Source organism: Sinocyclocheilus rhinocerous, unplaced genomic scaffold (assembly GCF_001515625.1).
Source record: "Sinocyclocheilus rhinocerous isolate Xijiao unplaced genomic scaffold, SAMN03320098_v1.1 scaffold12, whole genome shotgun sequence".
Lineage (NCBI taxonomy): Eukaryota > Metazoa > Chordata > Actinopteri > Cypriniformes > Cyprinidae > Sinocyclocheilus > Sinocyclocheilus rhinocerous.
In genome coordinates this window covers 914,818-935,130 of record NW_015626394.1, presented here as the reverse complement: position 1 = coordinate 935,130, position 20,313 = coordinate 914,818, and the positions used below count along the sequence as shown (strand labels likewise).

At 38.3% G+C, this 20,313-nt stretch overlaps 1 protein-coding gene across 2 annotated transcripts in view; it reads left to right on the top strand.

Moving 5' to 3' along the window:
- LOC107714335 (zinc finger protein GLI2-like) overlaps positions 1 to 20,086 on the top strand; it is a 92,973-nt gene extending 72,887 nt beyond the window's left edge. For both annotated transcript variants that reach the window (XM_016520164.1, XM_016520154.1), the window contains exons 6-14: positions 3,680 to 3,881; positions 3,982 to 4,180; positions 6,203 to 6,313; positions 10,347 to 10,475; positions 13,833 to 13,982; positions 14,988 to 15,152; positions 15,253 to 15,534; positions 16,376 to 16,712; positions 16,820 to 20,086. In XM_016520164.1, the coding sequence (XP_016375650.1) occupies positions 3,680 to 3,881; positions 3,982 to 4,180; positions 6,203 to 6,313; positions 10,347 to 10,475; positions 13,833 to 13,982; positions 14,988 to 15,152; positions 15,253 to 15,534; positions 16,376 to 16,712; positions 16,820 to 18,966 (3,722 nt within the window). In that variant the 3' untranslated portion in view covers positions 18,967 to 20,086. The remainder of the gene's footprint in view (positions 1 to 3,679; positions 3,882 to 3,981; positions 4,181 to 6,202; positions 6,314 to 10,346; positions 10,476 to 13,832; positions 13,983 to 14,987; positions 15,153 to 15,252; positions 15,535 to 16,375; positions 16,713 to 16,819) is intronic.
- The last annotated feature ends 227 nt before the right edge of the window (positions 20,087 to 20,313 follow it).

Here is a 20,313-nt window from a genome sequence, read left to right as displayed (position 1 = left end):
CTTTTATTTAGCAAGGATGCACTAAATTGATCAAAAGTGAAAGTAAAGACTTTTATAATGCTACAGATTTATGTTTTAAATAAATGTTGTTCTTCTTTCTGTTCATCAAAGAATCCTGAAAAAAACGTATCACGGTTTACACAAAAACATTAAGCAGCACAACTGCTTTCAATAATAATAATAATAATAATAATAAGACTGCAGTAATGGCTGCTGAAAATTCAGCTTTGTCATCACAGGAATAAATTACATTTTAAAATATATTTAAACAGAAAACAGTTGTTTTAAACTGTAATCATATTTAACAATATTACTGCTCAGCCCTGGTGAGCATAAGAAACTTCTTTTAAAAACATTAAAAATGTCTTACCAACCCCAAACTGTTGAACTGTAGTATAGTGCATAATTGATTGATTTACTGCATAATATTTTTTAATAATTTTATTTAGGTATTTATTTATTATTATTAGTTGCAGTTTATTATTTACATGATAGACTTGTTATTGATCCCCATAAGGAAATTAAAGAACAGAAAGATCATAGGAATAACACCTTCCAAATACATTTTTTCTGGCATCCCAATAAAAACATCAGAGCAGATGCCTAATTTTGTAAACGTGCAGAAAACGGCTGTAATTATAAAGCCATATATCAGGCCAGATCCTCAATTCGAAGCACCTCCTCCTACCCACCATTCCCCGTCCCACAGGGTCGACAGAACTGCCTGAGCCAGCCTCTGCCACCACCTCACAGCACTGCACATCTGGTTTAGCGCTCTCCCAGGAACCTGGGCACCCCTAAATTAGAGACACTGCCTATAAAAACAGACCATTGCAGAGTGTGTGGGACTCGGCAGCTGAGGGCAGGCCAGACACTGCTACCCCCTGCTGTTCTCTTCACTCTGTGGGCAGTGGTCCCATCAACGTGGCAGTCACACAGCAAACTGTACGTGTTCTTTGACAGAATCTATTAGGGTTTTTAGATAGATTTTTAGGTATCGAGAGACATTCTTTGTTTTTGTTTTTAGAACAACTAAATGAAAAACAAATGTCAAGTTTCTTGTCATCCTGTGGTTTGCTGTCTGACCCCAGGCTTGCAAACTATTGCTGTTCCTCTCCAACCAAAGCCTACCTCCCATTCTTAAAAACACTAAATATAACTTGACCTTTATTTAGTAGTCTTAGTAGTCTAAAATGGCCAGTTTTCTCAAATGTTATGCTTACTTCCTTCACTGTTTATTTTATCAAGGAAGCTTGTTTCTGACATGCAATAAAAAAAATTTGAAAAAAGTAATTGTGACTTTTTATCTCGCAATTCATACTTTTTTCTTGCAATTCTGATAGAAAAGTCAGATAATAAATTCAGAGAGATATAAATTCAAAACGGCAAGATATTGCAAGAATCGCAAGATATAAACACAAATCTGAGAAAAAATCGTAATATTGATACGTATGAATTCAGGATTGCAAGATATAAACTCGTTCTAAAAGTAAAGTAAGAAAAAAGTCTGAATTGCAAGATATAAACTTAAAATTGTGAGATGTAAACTCAGAATTGCAAGAAAGTCAGAATGTTTTTGAGTTTATATCTCACAGTTCTGAGTTTATATCTTTCAGTTCTGGCATTTATTTTTTCTCAGAATTATGTGAAACAAAAAAATTTTAAGATCTGTACTCAGAATTGTGATTTTCCCTTTTTTTTTTTATTCCGTGGCAAAAACTGGCTTCCATACAAAGGTGATGTATATTATTTTTTGGTTGTTAAAATACTTTCTCCTCCCAGTTTAATATGCAGAGACATCTATAAGCAACCTTTTTAAAGGCTGATTCTTGTAAAAGTGTACATACTTCTGGTTCGTTCATCACAAGTTAAGTGCGTTGCATTATGGAATACATTATTCCATGTAGTAATCTCTGTTGTATACTGTTCATGCTCATTTTGACAATTGTAGTTGGTGTTTTGGATATCTCACACATACAGGAAACTTCCATACTGTATAGGAAACCTACTATATACTTAAACAGTAGTATGTAGTATATATACTATGTATACTTGATCAAGAGTAGTATGGTAACATGCTAATTTGAACATATCCAGTCATTATTATGTTTTAATTCCGTTTGATGTAGTGGTGCAGAAATTACATGTTTCACCTTTAAATGAAGCACTGATTGTGCATACAGGCTTTTGGATCAAATTTCAAAATCTCGTTCTTTTATATTTAGCATAACAACCTATAATAGTTGCTGGTTGCAGTGTAGATTAACATGATTAACGAATGGCAGGGGAGTAATTAATTGGTTGGAGGTTGTAGATTTGTGAGCGTTTGACAGGCGTCTGTTTGAAATGTCAGTGGAGGGTTTTTTGTGAGGTGCTTGTGTTTGTGTGTAGTTTAATTGACCCATTACATGTTTCCTGTTGTAGCACCTTTGCCGATGCCCCCCTGGAGGGCAAAAAGCCTCCTTGCCCGACTGCTATTCTCTGTCCTCTTACACCAGGCCTAATGCACAGCACCTGTTTACTACAGTGCATGGCACATGTTCATGGAGACATTGCCTTTGAATCGACTCTTGAAAGGCATAAGTCAAATTGTATAGTTTATACATTTTTTGGGGGGTGGAGTTTAATATTTCCGTTTAAAATGTTAGTCATAAATGTCTGCATAGAACATTGAACTCTTCACTTTTATTTCATGTGGTTGTGAATATAATCTACTGTTAAAAGTTTGAGGTCGGTAAGATTTTTTGTTTGTTTGTTTTGAAAGAAATTAAAACTTTAATTCAGCAAGGATGCATTCAATTTATCAAAAGTGACAGGAAAGAACATTTAAAAAGTTTTCTATCCTTCTATTTCAAATACTGTAAGTGCTGATCTTTTGAACTTTCTATTCATCAAACATTCTATTCATCCTGAAAACATTGCATCAGAGTTTACACAAAAAATTTTTACACAAAAAACTGTTTCCAACATTGGTAATACTAAAAAAATGTTTCTTAAGGACCAAATCAACATATTAGAATGATTTTTGAAGGATCATGTGATACTGAGGACTGGAGCAACAGCTGCTGGAAATTCAACTTTGCCCTCTCTCTCTCTCTCTCTCTATATATATATATATATATAATGTTATTTTAAATTGTAATGATATTTCACAATATTACTGTTTTTGCTGTATTTTTGATCAAATGAATGCAGCCTTGGTGAACAAAAACATTACAAATCTTTTTTTTTAAATGGTACTGTAAACAAATCTATCCTTTTTTTTTTTGAAGACACAGATATGCATTTCATTGCTAAGTAAGCTTTTCTAAGTAGTCGTTAAAAAAAAAAAAAATCAGAATTTTTATTCTTGGGTCCTTAATAAACCTTTAAAAAATGTGTGGAAATAATTATCAGAAGAAAGACATTCCTAAAGTAAGTAAAATATAGACTGTTCAGCATTCCACACCTTATTTGCTTACTTATTTGCCTTATTTTACTCTCAGATCAATGTTGTTAAGCAGCTTCTGTTTGGCATGCTGCAGAACAACCCATTGGGTGAGATTAGTATGATTAGGCTGATAAATTATTCATAGTGAGTTGTATGCAAGCCAGCATAGGAGTGATGCTGGAGATAAGGAGAATTGAATTGCCAATCTCTTTTAAGGTTGTGAGTGAAAAAAGTGTATTTTCTCTTCAGTGTCTCGTTTCCCCAGTCCCAGACTGACGCCGAGGTTGAGCAGGAAGCGAGCGCTGTCCATCTCTCCAGTCTCGGATGCCAGCATCGACCTGCAGACCATGATCCGCACCTCGCCCAACTCTCTGGTGGCCTACATCAATAACTCCCGCTCCAGCTCGGCTGCCAGCAGCTCTTACGGCCACCTCTCCGTCGGGGCCATCAGGTACAGGAATGGCCATTTTCTCCCATCTGTGTTGATTTTCTTTGTAAATGTTTTTGCAGGTTGCCCATTGTTTGTGACTTTTTCCCTTTTCATGTCTCAGTCCCTCCTTCACGTTCCCACATCCTATCACACCGGTTGCATACCACCAGCTGCTGTCCCAACAGAGAGGTCTAAATGCGTTTGGACACACTCCCCCTCTCCTACACCCTTCTCCTTCCCTCAACACCAGGCAGACGCTGGTGGCAGCAGCTGCTCTGACCAACAACAACAGCGCCGACACTAACACAGAGTCCAGCCAGGTGATTTTACAGAGATTTATGATTTTCTAGACATTTTATAAATGCTTCTATACATTAACATCTAGACTGAAGGTTCCTAAGGTATTGAGATACCTGGAGATTTTATAATATAGTTTATAATTTAAGTTTAAAAATTAATTATAAGTTTGTTTGTTTGTTTTAAAGAAATTAATATTTTCATTTAGCAAGGATGTATTAAATTGATTAAAAGTGGCAGTAATCATGAAAAGAAACTGAATACATGCATATTGTTTCACAACAATATTAAGCAGCACAACTGTAATAATTAATAAGTTTCTTGAGCACCAAATCAACATATTAGAATGATTTCTGAAGGATCATGTGACACTGAAGACTGGAATAAAATTCAATTTTGCAATCACAGGAATTTTAAACATTTTAAAATATATTAACATAAAAAACAGTTATTTCACAATATTACTGTTTTGACTGTATTTTTGATCAAATAAATGCAGCCTTGGTGAGCATAAGAAACATCTTTCAAAAACATTTAAAAAACGTACCATCCAGGTATTGTAAAATGTTTAAGGATAAATGAATAATAATAATTCTTGCTGATACAGATAGACTGATACTTATTTTCATGTTATGGCCAATAATTAATAACTGCCATTATAATTTTATACTAGTTTTTCAAAATAAATTAAAAATTAAACCCTATTAAACTAACAACAAAAATGAAACGCTACAAGTGCATTTAGGCATCACAATATTATAATGTTGCTGCATGAAAAAATGGATATTCATTCTGAGATTTGCTAAAGATTTAATTGTTTTTACAGAATAAGTGTAAAGGGATAGTTCACCCAAAAATGAAAATTTGCCCATCATTTACTCACCCTCAAGCCATCCTAGGCGTATATGACTTTCTTCTTTCTGATGAATCCAATCGGAGTTATATTAAAAATTGACTTTGATCTTCTAAGCTGTTTAATGGCAGTGCAAAGGAAAACCAGTCTCCTCTTGGCTTATATCGACATCCTCCCACATTATTCTTTACAAATCCTTGTTTTGTACTTCTAATTCGTGACCGTTGTTTTGATCTCTCCCCTGCGCTTTCGCGTGCGTCACTTCTGAGCATTGCATGCGCAAATCTCATACGTCATCCGCCCAGAGCTACTTCCGTGTACAACTGTGAGCGCATGCGCTTTATTTCACTTCTTTTGGACTGATGAACTGCAACACCCGCTGACTGCCATTAAACAGCTTGGAAGATCAAAGACAATTTTTAATATAGCTCCGACTGAATTCGTCTGAAAGAAGGAAGTCATATACACCTAGGATGCCTTGAGGGTGAGTAATTCATGGGCTAATTTTCATTTTTGGGTGAACTAACCCTTTAAAAGGTGGCAAAGATGAATAGCATGGCTATGGTGGTCCAACAGCACTAACCAATCTGAACTGATCTTTTCATTCATCCCCATTTTTCTGCTACTCCGCTTCTATAGAAGTCTATGTAATGCTCATCGACCAAGAGCTGCTGTCACTCCCATGTAAACAGTGTGGCCATCCAGAATAAAAACTTCCTCTGACCTACTCTCAGTCGGTCCAAATTTTTAATTCTGGCTTTATTGCTGATCTCCAAAACACATACATGCACTATAATTATGAGAAACACATTTCCCACACTTTTGAGCAAACCATGTCAAGGTTATTGAGTTATAGAAAACAGGGGCCTCTCCCATACTGTAGTGCTTGGGAGGAAAGGCACCACTTTAACAGAGAACCTGCTTGTTCAGAGAGACTGTCTGTTGAATTATGAATCCATCTGAGGATCAAAGTCTGTAGCTGCTCTCTGGGTGTAATAATTTCTTCCTTTTCATATTTCCACCTGACAGATGCTCATAGTGCAGTCTAAACTGTTTAGTCTCTGCGGCGAGTTGCTTTGTGAAATATGGCATCTGGAGCATGGTGCCTTTTTAGGCGTGAAATCACCACTCATGCCAGCAGCCAAACCGTCGACATGGTGGCTCCAATGACTCCTTCCTTGTTCTCTTGCAGAATGCTGGTGGAGACCCGGCTGTCAGCAGCACGGTCAACACTATGATCTTCAAGAGGTCAAAGGTGAAGACTGAAGCAGATGGACCCCACCCCATCTCACCTGGATGTCAGGTTTGTGGAATCTTATCCACTTTCACTTTAGGTCACATTAAAGGCAGAGTAAGCGATTTCTGGTAGCCAATGTTGATATTTGAAATCACCAAAATAAACACGGCCCTACCCCAAAAGGGTCTTGCCCCTATTTTGATAGCTCCGCCCCACATATACGTACGCAACCCAGGCAACGATGAGTTCTGTGAAACAAAGCAAAACCAATGTTACACCGTGTCTACGGACGTGAGCGGCGCGGCGCAACAAATCCCTGACAGAAAACTGCTGCTGGGTTCTATTTATGACGTGCTGACACAAATTTCAAATGGTTTTCAACGGTCGTTTGATCGCGTCCAGTGTAGGCAGACTTTAGCTGTTGTAGACACGGTGTTACTCACCTACTGAGAAGAAACATAGCAACCTCGGCGTCCGATCGCAGGCCTCCGCTCCTTGAGTTCTCTCCAGCACTGGAAAGCTGATCCGATATTTACAGAGATCTTCTAATTGTACAGGGGTCTTTAAAATATTGTGTGATTCCTCATCTAAGTTTTATTTAATGAGAGTGAATTGATGATGTGATCAGCGTTTGCTATCCTATTTGCTATCTCACTTTGTAATCTTTGTTTTCTTATCGGACCACGTCATGTTTACTGTATAAATGACCCTTTTTTTCTCTCATGTTTGTTTTACTATGAAGCTGAGTTGTGTTTGCTATCACTAGTGCCATTGTTTGCTCAAGCTCATATCAACTCTTCTATGATGCAAATAATTGAACTGCAGGCGTTATGCAAATATTCACCTACACCTGTATTACCTAGCCCATGTCCATTTTGTCAGACAAAATGATCGAAATAATGTACAAAAATATAAATTCAAAATCTACAGTATTTAGTGTGAGTAACTTAATTTTTAAATGGCAAGAACTTGCAATGTGAGGTTTGGTGGTGAAGGTGGAACTGCTGTTGAGCATTCAGTTTAATCACTAATCCTGCAGGAGCCATTTGAGGCAAGACAGATTCTCCTATATTTGACTTGATCTAGTATCAATAATAATTTATTTTTATTTAATAAATTAAAATAAATTGTAAAAAATAATTGATTTTTATTTAAGGTAAATACTAAAATGTAATATTGCCTTAGAATGTTTTAAATTGTTATAAATTGTTATTTTTTTTGCAAAAGAACTACATAAAAGTGTGCTTTTTGTGGATTTAATTTTTTTAAATCACCAAAAATTACCATTTTGGTGATTAATGTTCCTTTTGGTGAAGTTTCTTCAATTTATTGATTATATTTAATGAACAGTCAGCATCTATTTAAATCAGTCGAAATAGCTGGTAAGAAGGCCTGACATATTTCTATAGCAGAACCGAAGGTGTTCCAAGTGAGAAAATGTCCTATTTCAAACACTTCAACAACAGGAATACACAGTACATAATACACTATAACTACAGAATAAAAAAAAAAAACCTGTGCAGAAATTTGAATTATGATTTGACGTTTTCACAGAAATGTGCTTTTAAAGGCAGAGTAAGGGATTTCTGGTAGTCAATGTTTATATTTGAAATCACCAAAACAAACACGCCCCTACCCCAAAAGGGTCTTGCCCCTATTTTGATAGCTCCGCCCCACATATACGTACGCAACCCAGGCAACGATTAGTTCTGTGAAACAAAGCAAAACCAATGTTACACCGTGTCTACATCGGACGTGAGCGGCGCGGCGCAACAAATCCCGACAGAAAACTGCTGCCGGGTTCTATTTATGATGTGCTGACACACATTTCAAATGGTTTTCAACGGTCGTTTGATCGCGTCCAGTGTAGTCAGACTTTAGCTGTTGTAGACACGGTGTTACTCACCTACTGAGAAGAAACATAGCAACCTCGGCGTCCGATCGCAGGCCTCCGCTCCTTGAGTTCTCTCCAGCACTGGAAAGCTGATCCAATATTTTACACGGGTCCTACTTCTTGCCTTATCTTTCCGCAGACGTTTTCCTCTTTTGTTTTTTTATCCGCCATCTCTATCTTTCTGTCGCTCGGCTCGGCTAATGTCCGTCCCATGCACTGAAAGCTCTCTCCTCCACATCACGAGTAGACACGCCCCTTATTGCTGATTGGCTACAAGTTTGTTTTGCTATTCGGCCCGAATCAGTTTTCTAAAGTGTTTTTGAAAAATCACATACCCTGCCTTTAAGGTTTTTAAGCTTCAAAATGGACTCAAAAGCACCATTAAAGTGTTATAGAAATGGTCTATACAATTTTTACTCTATACCTCTAGTCATTTGAAACCATACAATAGCTATGTTATTGTAAACAAACCTAAATTTAAGTTGTTGTTCACTGAAAATCTACATGGCAAATTCATTAGAAAAGTAGCAATGTATGTCTCATTAACAAATTGTTCTTTTATGTCAAATGTTTTTTTCAATAAATTGATTCACTTAACAAAAATGGTCCTTTACTGCAGTTTTGGAAATTCAATCAGATGACATTGCATTTCTGATCAGTGTTGTTATTGTTTGATATATTAAAAATCGATTTTGTTAATTGAAATAAAGCTGAAAAAATTTAATAAAATGTAAAAATAAATAAATACAATATTAAAAAATAAACTTAAATAAAAGTTAATTGGCAACTAACCAAGATAAATTAGTAATTAAAATAAAGCTAAATAGAAATATTTTTAAAATTCATATTTACATATATATATATATATATATATATATATACACACAGTATATATACTGAAAATATAACAATAAAAGCTGAGGCAAATATTAATAAATGCTAAAATAGTATAAAAATAATACTAAAATAACAGAAGTCAGAGTTATGAGGTGGGCATCTGTCATAACTTCATAAAGCCCCAGACCACTTTATATACAGTATATCTGTTCATCTCTTATTTCCTGTTTTAAGTCTCTCTTTGCCCAATTCTTTGCTCATTTCCAGTTCTGTGACAGTGCATTGGTAAGATACATGAGGAGAGGTGCAGAGTGGACCTTTTTCAAAACACTTCATATTTGAGGTTGATTTTTTACACTTGGAATGAAAGAAACCAAACTCAGAATGGTTTCAAAGAAACTATTATCAGTTGTTGCTTCACTGCCATTAACAACACAGCGCTCGCTGGTAAACATACCCTTGACTTTGACTGGATATCACACAAATTAGCATGTGAAAGGTGACTATATTACATGTGGCCGTGAAGAATTCCATTCTCTCGCCACATTAGAGAGGTTTTGAACCATTTAAATTTTGTTAATTAGACCTCAAAAGCATTCTTAACATTCCCAGACCTTAAGCAAAACGAGGGTTGCAATATTGTGTTGGAAAACGACCTGACCGCCAACAATAGTTTCCATCTGATTCTCAATAACTCAAGACCAGAATCAGCTCCCATAAGAAATATAAAACACTAATAAAATCACTTTAATATCTAATATTTTCCCCTAAACCACAGTGAGATTAAATGGTTCCTTAGGAGCCCTGTTTCTCAGATGATATAACGTGTCTCTTCTAGAGTGTCAAACAAGTATATCTCAGACTGAGTGTGACTCAAACATTTCTCATCAAATGATTGGAGCAACACTATCCATTTCAGTTTTATAGTGCTATGCTCTTACTGTCACACCCCTGTGGACTGTGGATTGTGGTTTCTCCCTCTGTGTCCTTATTTGGTTGTTCCTGTTCTCGTTTGTAGTTAATCACCTCATTGTGCTCACCTGTCTGCCCCTCGTTATCTGCCCTATATAAGTTTCTGTCTCTTGTATTCTAGTTTGTCGGTTATTGTGAATGTTACCCTGTGTGTTGATGTCTACCCTGTCTGGATCTCCTGTTGTTTCTTGATTAAATATCTGTTTATTCGTCATCTTCGTCGTCCTGCCTGATCTCTCAACACCCTGCCCGTGACACTTACTATATATCAGCTAAATTTAACTCCAGTCTCACAAGCTAACAAGCAACCACTGAGCAATAAAATATTCTTTTGACTGACAAGTACGACTTATTAAGATTTGCAAGTAAAGTTTACCTGTGCTTTTTCCTCTACAGGATCACATGGAGTTGCGAGAGGAACTTGATAAAGATGAATGCAAGCAAGAGCCTGAGGCCGTGTATGAGACCAACTGCCACTGGGAAGGATGTTCCAAAGAGTTCGACACCCAGGACCAGCTAGTTCATGTTAGTCACCATTTGGTTTCTTTTGATTTCTTTTGAAATGTCTTCTAACTCTAAGCGCTGTTAACTTTCATAACACAAGGGCTCTTTTTCAAGACCATGTAAGCTGCCTTTGCTGTCTCCTGCCTATATAGATAGCATTCTAATAGACATGGAACATCAATAATGTCTCTACATTCACTACTGTTCAAAAGTTTGGGGTCAGTAAGATACAAAGATACATACAAGTACCTAGAAACCATATAGTTACATTTGTACCATGGTATTGAGGTGCTATATGTGTGGTTTTAGCTGTGGTTATCACGATCTAAATGTACGCTACTATGGAAGACCAATGGTTAATTTAACAAAACTTAAACAGTCCGAATAATTACATTTCACCATATAAAAATGAGGCTACAATTTTTACAAATGTTACTCTTTTTAATAATGAACATAAATTTACATCTGCATCCTTACTCAAGCTGTCAACTCAAGCTAGTGTCAAATGTGCATTTCTAAGAGACAAAAAGATGTAATATTATGAATATTGCAGCCTGCACTGCAAACTGTGCTGATGGTACACATCATCAAAGTCAGGCAGCACAAACCGGTTTCATGATTTGAAACAATATCACTCATTAGAGCATGCAGAAACTAAAAAATAAATTTTTCTATTAAGACATTCATTTTGTTAAGGAAAAATGACTGGAAAAGTGTAAAGAATTCAGCAACGTGAAATGTTTGTCATGTTCTGACCATTAAAAGTCATTTAAAACCACAATTAATGGTCTGGTTTCTACAACTTTCACTTAGGAGCAAAAATCAGCCTTTAAACTTGAAAGAAATAAAGATTTGAAATTGATCATGATAATTATTGATATCAACTGATATGAAAAATGTTATTGGCCATTCTTTAAAACACCCGTACCGTGACAGAATAACTGACCAAAGAACCAGTTTAACTTCCGTGTTCTCCCCTCCGTTTGTTTTCCGGTTTATACTCCGTTTTTTGTTTCCGTTGTGTTTGCCCTATGGATCCCTTCACTTGCCCTGAATTCCTCCTTCTCCTGCTGCAGCAGGAGGGCAAGACTCTCGAGGACCATACCAGACAGAAATAAAGATTTGAAATAGATCATGATAATTATTGATATCAACTGATATGAAAAATGTTATTGGCCATATCACCCAGATCCTTTTTTTTAAATGTAATTTATTTATGCGATGGCAAACCTGAATTTTCCAGTCTTCAGTGTCACATGATCCTTTAGAAGTCATTCTAATATGCTGATTTGGTGCTCAAGAAACATGTTGGAAATATTTTTGCTGCTTATTATTTTTCAGAAAGTTTGATAGAAGAGCCTTTGTGTTGGGGGTGTGCATGTGATGCCCTAAAATGCTGTCTAGCTAGGCAGCTCACTAGGTTTTGCAACAGCTATTGTCTTGAAATAGTCATTATGACTAAACGGAAACAAACACCAATTGCAAACAGCTTCCCTGCCTTTTTAAAGCTGAAACAATTGTAAATAATTAGAAACACGTTGCATGTTGGACAAGTTTCTCATCGTTAGGTTTAGCCAGACTTATAACTGATCCTTTCCTGTCACTGACATGTGTAGGGTTAATGAGCATGTTGATACCCGCAGAGGTGCCGAATGTGTTCATTTGTGCACATATACTCTCATATGTATGGCTTCTGCCCCTGTGCACCCTCTGACCTTTTTTACCTTCCCTGAGGCCATGCAGTAAATCCGTCGTCATGCCAGCAGCTCTGATGCCCTAAAATGCTGTCTAGCTAGGCAGCTCACTAGGTTTTGCAACAGCTATTGTCTTGAAATAGTCATTATGACTAAACGGAAACAAACACCAATTGCAAACAGCTTCCCTGCCTTTTTAAAGCTGAAACAATTGTAAATAATTAGAAACACGTTGCATGTTGGACAAGTTTCTCATCGTTAGGTTTAGCCAGACTTATAACTGATCCTTTCCTGTCACTGACATGTGTAGGGTTAATGAGCATGTTGATACCCGCAGAGGTGCCGAATGTGTTCATTTGTGCACATATACTCTCATATGTATGGCTTCTGCCCCTGTGCACCCTCTGACCTTTTTTACCTTCCCTGAGGCCATGCAGTAAATCCGTCGTCATGCCAGCAGCTCTGGAGTGGCCCTCTCCACCTCTGACACCTCAGCCGCTCTGCTGGGCGTTATTAACAATCTGTGAGCCACAATGTGACAGAGACACTTGGGCCCAGAGTCAGACTCACTGCCCTGACAGGAACACACCGAACCAGTCTGGCTCCTCATGAGACCTAGACCTGGAGCTCGGGAATCCTTTGGGGGTTATGGATCAGTGAAATTGGGCTCCTGCCATTCTCCAATTCCAGAACAAGCCCAAACCAGTCTAAGCTTAGTCTAGCATGTATTTTATGTTCTAAAACCCACACTAGACTAAAATTGAAGGCACAAACAAACATACGGTCTTAAGTAGTTGCAAGTGAATTGTTGGTGGGGATTACAAGATTGCTGTCCATCATTAGTCAGATTTCTGAGAAACCTGATGAAGTGGTTTTGGAAAGCGAGTGTAAAGTGTAATTACAGCCAGAGAAGACAAGATAAAGGAATCAGAAGGGGAAACAAAGGGATGTTCAGAAACTAGACCAACACCGAGAGCCTGGACTTCCTCCCTACACACCCTTTTTAGTCCTAAGGCTACAGTCTGTGCTCTCTGCTTGCAAATTATATACCCCGAGAAACAAAATGATGGCATGGTGTTTGATATTATTTTATGAGTTCTTCCCTGAAGAACTTCATTCAGGGTTATTTTAGGTGCTTTAGAGTAGTACAAAGCAAGTACCTTTCATGGTACACATAATCCAGTTATTTATTATGTTATTTTGTATAATATTATATGTATATTTACACACCATTCAAAAGTTTGGGGTCCGGAATATTTAAAAAAATCATTTTATTTCAAATAAATGCTGTGCTTTTGAACTTTTTAATCAAGGATATTGATATTAAATATTAAGCAGCACAGTTGTTTTTAACATTGATAATCTTGAGCACCAAATCAGCATATCAGAATGATTTCTAAAGGATCATGTGACACTGAAGGCTCAAGTAATGGCTGCTGAAAATTCAGCTTTGCAATTACAGAAATAAATGTAATTTAAAAAAATACTAAAATAGAAAAGAGTAATTTTAAATTGCAATAACAACTGTTTTTACTGTATTCTTGATCAAATAAATGCAGCCTTGATGAGCATTTCTCTCAAAAAAAAAAAAAAAATATTACCAAAATTGGCTTGCATGATGGGTGAATAATTAAGAAATTATGACAGTTGTGACTTTCACATTGTCACTTTTCTCTACTTGCAGCATATCAATAATGACCACATCCATGGGGAGAAGAAGGAGTTTGTGTGTCGATGGGAGGAGTGCTCACGAGAACAGAAGCCTTTCAAGGCCCAGTACATGCTTGTGGTCCACATGCGACGACACACTGGGGAGAAGCCCCATAAGTGCACAGTAAGTGATGCACCACTGCTCATCAGGCCCTCATTTCATTCTTAAATTACCTCACACCTCCCTATTTAAAAGACCTATACTGTCTTTATCTTTAATTGCAAGAATAAGCACAACTATTTCTGGACACATAAGTAGAGCAAGCTACTGCTTTACAGAAATAGGCTTGTTTCTTATTTCAACAGAACACCTGATTTTAAGCAGGACACATTTTTCATCTCAGCTGCATTTACTCTCCTGAAACATCATGAAGGCACGCTGATCTGCTGTCTTAAGTTTTCAGCCTCAACGTCAGTTTTAGTGGCTTGAGATCCTATTAAAAAGTGAACTTCTGAGCATGCTGATTGGCAGGATGGAGACATAATTAAAGTCTGAGGAGAGGAATGCGTCGTGGGTCTTTATTAAATTTTAGTGAAGTTTCCATACACCTTCAGTATATATATATACAAGATCTATACAATACAAGAAGAGGCACCTGTGACTTTAATAAGCACATTTTGTGCTTATCTAATGTTATCTCTTTTTACACTAATGGGCAATTATTCATGCAGAGGCTAAACTATTATGCATATGAAAGCACAGGATTCTATAACACAGAAAATGGATCTTAATAATTGATGTCATGGTTTGAACAAGCAAGATTTTCAAAGCTGTAAAAAAAAAAAAGATATTTAAGGGAAATTCTCTCGAAAAACTTGTCCAGGAAAAATTTTGCCCTATAAGCAAAAGTATTTTTCATTGTGGTTGTGTGTTGTGCGTGTAGAAACTATGCATTATTCTCATTAAAATATTGCCAGAAATCTTAGTAATCCCAAAAAAGGCTCCATTGTCTTTAAAGTAAAATATAATTTTGTATCTTTCCTTTAAATTAGGGGTGAAATATAACCAAAACGTGTTCTTGACATGTTTTATGAGATTTCTCTCAGAAAGTTGTTTGATTTTAGGTTCAGATTGATGATGGCTGATGTAATGGCTTGCTTTTCTCTTTCTCTCACTCTCTCTGTCAAGTTTGAAGGTTGTTTGAAGGCTTACTCTCGACTGGAAAACCTCAAAACTCACTTGAGGTCCCACACAGGGGAGAAACCTTATGTATGTGAGCATGAGGGTTGTAACAAGGCGTTTTCCAATGCTTCAGACCGAGCCAAGCACCAGAACCGCACGCACTCGAATGAGGTTCGAGCTTTGTTTTTTTCCATCTCAAGACTATGACCGAGAGATTTGATTTAAGTCAGATTTGATTACCCTCTGAAAGCTATGTGTCACTCCTTTGCAGAAACCATATGTGTGTAAGATCCCAGGTTGTACAAAACGCTATACCGACCCTAGTTCTCTCAGGAAACATGTGAAGACCGTTCATGGTCCAGACGCACATGTCACTAAGAAGCAGCGTGGTGATGCACCACCTAAACCTCACCCTCCTAAAGGGAATGGAGAAAATGAGGCACACGCAAAGCATGCAAGGGGAAGAACAGACGGGTCAGGGGAAGCCAACAGCACCATCCGAGGAGTGGAGGATTGCCAGCATGTCAAATCTATCAAGACGGAAAACACAGTGGTAAGAATAGTCTGTTTTGTTCTTAATAAATTACTACATCACTGATGAGATGTTCTGTCACAGATTTGGACTAAAAGCAGTTTTACACAGTGTACGGTAACCACAAGTTCACAGGTTTGTTTCATTGGGAGAGAGGCAGCACTAGATAATGAAAAACAAAAGTTTTTTTTTTTTTTTTGTTACTCTGGTATGTCACTGAACAATCAAAGGTGATTTTTATCACAACCAATAAATTAAGCTTTTATGTGGTCAAAAAACCAACATGGAAGAGAAAAATGTTGCTGGTCCATACTTATACTGTTAAAGATGGTGTCTAACCTATTTTATGGAGGAATAAATGACATAACTACTTATTTTTGTTGACTTGTTTTAGATATTAGCGTTTTGCATGTAAGATATACAGTATTTACAGTAATCACTTCATGCAGAGATACAGCATGTTCAGATCTTGCTGTTTATCATGTACTGTGTGAAATGCTCTTAATGCAGAGTTCAAACTAATGTACTAACCATTGCCTCATCTAATACACTAACCCTTTCCTTTCCTCTTAAATAACTTGCTTCTCTTTGAAAATAATGGACAGACTGTACTGAGGTGAGCACTGCAGCAATGTCTTTTTATGCATGGCAATATCAGTTATTTTTCAAAAACCCAACTTCAGTTATGTTTGGTATAATTGTGCTGTCAAAATCTTTAATAAAAAATCAGCTGAGTTTACTGCAGACTAACAGTAGAACAATTCCAATTTAGCACAATTTCTTTAATTCCACAAACTTTACTGAGATTCTGTGCCAAAAATGTCAGTGGAACTGACCTTTGCTCATTACTGTTTCTTTGTAGATGTATCAGTCCAGCCCTGGTGGTCAGTCATCATGTAGCAGTGAGCCATCGCCACTTGGCAGTACCACCAACAATGACAGTGGAGTAGAGATGGCTATGCACAGTGGAGGCAGTTTGGGGGACCTGAGTGCTTTAGATGACACGCCTGTTGTAGATTCTACTGGTTCTCCAGGTACTTCTGCAGGAGTGGGTCTCCAGCTGCGTAAAATCAGGGGAGGACTACTAAATCTTGAGAACATCAAGAAGGAAAAACTAAAAACTGTAAGAGACTCCTGCTCCTGGACGAATGCATCACCTCAAGTCCGAAATACCAAGCTGCCTCCAATACCTTCTATTGGTGAGTACTGCAGCCAAAAAATTTTGGTTTATTTATTACTTTGTTCCCACATTGTGTTCCCATGCATTTTGAGAAAGTAACATTACTCTCATTACTCTGTTCTTCAGACTCACTGCTGGAGACTCCAAATATGGGCAGTCAGATGCCTGGACCTCCAACCCAACGTTTAGGAGACTTGTCTTCGTATGAGATGACAATGCTAAATCAGCTGCAAGAGCGCAGAGACAGCTCCACCAGCACAATGAGCTCAGCATACACGTTAAGTCGTCGGTCCTCCGGTATTTCACCCTGCTACTCCAGTCGTCGCTCTAGCGAAGCTTCACAATTTGGTGTCCGCAACAACAACGTCAGTTCAGCAGACTCCTATGACCCCATCTCCACAGATCTGTCACGCCGTTCCAGCGAAGCTAGCCAATGTGGTGGTGCAGGTGGACTCACAAGTTTACTAAGTCTCACGCCGGCTCAACACTACCGTCTCAAAGCAAAATACGCTGCAGCCACAGGGGGTGCACCACCAACACCTCTGCCCAACATGGATCGCATGAGTCTTAGAACTAGAATGGCCCTGTACAATGACTCGCAAGAAAGTTCGGCACATTTGCACCATTCCCAAAGTGTAGTCAACTCAAGACGCTGCAGTGACACTGGCTATGGCGCCCCTGGCATGATGCCTCATGAAGTTCCGGCTAATCTTCCACGACGAGCAAGCGATCCTGTTCGTCGTACAACTATCGACCCGCTCTCCTTGCCGAGGGTTCAGCGATTCAACAGCATCAGCAACATGACCCTATCACGTCTGCCTGCGATAGATCTACGTACTTTCAACTTGCAGAGCAACACCTGGTCTGATGGCAGCTTGCATCGTCATCCCTTCAGCCAGAGGCCACCTAGTATTTCAGAGAATGTTTTAATGGAGAATATGGCCACTGATGGAGGTGATCAGCAAGAAGATGATTTGGTGCTACCAGATGACATGGTACAGTACCTCAAGTCCCAGAATGGTAGCTCAAATCAAGACCCAGGGATTTCTGTCAACGGTGGTCATGCACTAGACTTACATGGTAATATGACCTCCCAACAACAACAGCAATTCTATGGGCAGCGGCGAATGGGCATGGCAAGCAACAACGGAAGTCATGTAGAGTCTGTTTGCTCAGATCCAGAGCAAATGGCCAATCCGCAAGGCATGAACAAGAACAACATGCCTGTACAATGGAACGAGGTCAGTTCTGGTTCTGTGGATGCAACTGCAAGGCTTCCAAAGCAGCAACAACTCCGAGGGAACTTGACAGTGGTTCAGCAGAAACAGAACTTTGGTTCTTACCAAGGCTTTAGCACTAATCAACAGATTGTACCAATGAGCCAGAATCTGGCTAGCCTGCAACAGGAATATCCACAGAGGGTCACCCAAAGGATGAATTCTGTACTGCAGTATCGGCAGTCTGTTACCAATCCATGTCAGAATCTCGGCGAGCAAGTAAACCCTCAATCGGGATATCGACAGGACCTCAATTACAACTCCAGTCAATGCCTAACATGCAGTGGCATGGGTCCACCCAATGGAAGAGCAGTGCAAAACCAGGAGGTGCAGAATTACAGATCCAACTTTTCACATACAAATAACGTCAACCAGCAAAATTACATCCCCCTTACTCAGACAGCCGTTCAAAATGCAGGCAGAGGACTGATACAGCCCAGACCTCCGTCCGAGCCCAAACCTTTAAATAGACAACACTCAGGTTCAGGTATGATTCAGCAAAATGGTTGCTCCCTGTCCAACGTCAACTCCTCAGAAGCTAGACCAAAGAGACCAGGTGACTTCGGTCAGCACAGCAATGGGAATGGCACTATGTACTATTCAGGAGAGATCCATATGTTGGACAGTAGCGTGGGTTATGGTTCTCCCATGTCTCCATGCACAAACCAAGCCCCTGTTGCTTCAGTGTCTACAATGGCATCTCCTGGGGTTAACCAGGTCACCAGCACGGTGGACTCCACTCAAACCCTCGAGCACACTCAAATAGATTTTGATGCCATTTTGGATGATGGAGACCATTCGAGCCTAATGTCTGGCACATTAAGTCCAGGCCTTCTGCAGAGTCTTTCGCAGAATTCCTCACGACACACCACCCCGCGTAACTCCGTTACTCTAGCCTCAATACCGGCAGGTATTGGCAACATGGCCATTGGTGACATGAGCTCAATGTTAACAGCCCTTGCAGAGGAAAGCAAATTCTTAAACATGATGGCTTAAGAATTAAAAAAATTATTCAGCAATCAGGGGTTGCTTTTTATGTTCTTTTAATGTAAAGACCTTGAACAATAAAATGACACAGAATAAAATGAACTGTTTAGGAACACTAATTTGTGCTCTAAGGGGAGAAAAACATGTTTATGCATTTTTCTTTCATGAGCAAAGGCACTGAAATACAGTTTTTGCTGCAGTTAAACTTGCAGCATTTCAGGTGAACACAGTCAATTACATTATCAGACATTTGCTAACACATCTGTTGTATGCAACTAGGCTGGCAAAGACCTCAAGATAACATGTTTCACAAAGCCATATGTTCGATGTAAGTTTGTTTGTTAATGCATATTAGTGTACATCAGGGTAATGGTTATTGGGCTTGTACAGGTCTGATTTTCCCTTTCTTAACAGTGCACTGAAATTCACTAAGTGCCTCACGTAAAAGAACATAAGTACGTTTTTTAAACTCATATAATGCTATGTTATCTGGTATGTAGCTATGCTAATAGAGTTATTGATATTTTTATTGCATTTTGCTCTGTTTTGTTTATAGTTATTGCATGTCCTTCATGCTTTAAATTATGTGTAATGCATATTAACTGCACAAGCTTGTTCAGTGTGCACAGTGCTCTGATGTACCCCCTTGTTACTTCTATGGGGTATTATGAAAAACTGGTGGAAAATAAATTCCTGCTCAATTCCTCAAAGATAGTCAATTTCATCTATATTGACGGATTCCCTTGAAGCACGCTCCAGGAGTTACATATCTCTGTTGTTGCATCTGATCTGGCTGTGTGATGGTGAAGGACAGCATTACGTCTCTGAGCTTCAGTCTGTGGAGGTCTATCAACCCGTGCGTCCTTTGAGATGTCTTTAAAGGAATATTCAAGTACTCTGTGTGCTCTCAGCGGAGATTGCATCCCAATTAACAGGTTCATCACCCTCTTGAGCTTGTGATAAACCACAGGCGCATACTGAAATGACTTCTGCCTTTGATTTAGTACCGTTACAAGAAATTTCCACCAAGGACAAAGCGATTCTGAAGGTCGGAACTCTTGGAGTTGGTTGGTATTTTGTGATGCCATTTGCAAAACTCAACATATGTATAGCTTTTGTACATTTTCAATACAGCATCTTCATTTCTGTTTTAAAACTGGGTTTGTTTTGTCTCTTATTCGTCTGCTCCTTGTGGCGAAGGTATTGTTACAGAAACTCTGTAGCACACCCTTTTGAATTTAAGAAATAAGAGTGGAAAAAAAGTGTGCATATTCATTAAAATGCAGTAGAAAAAAGTATTAAATATCAGCATGAGCTTATCATAATACAGCAAGATTTTTGTTAATTTAACAGGTT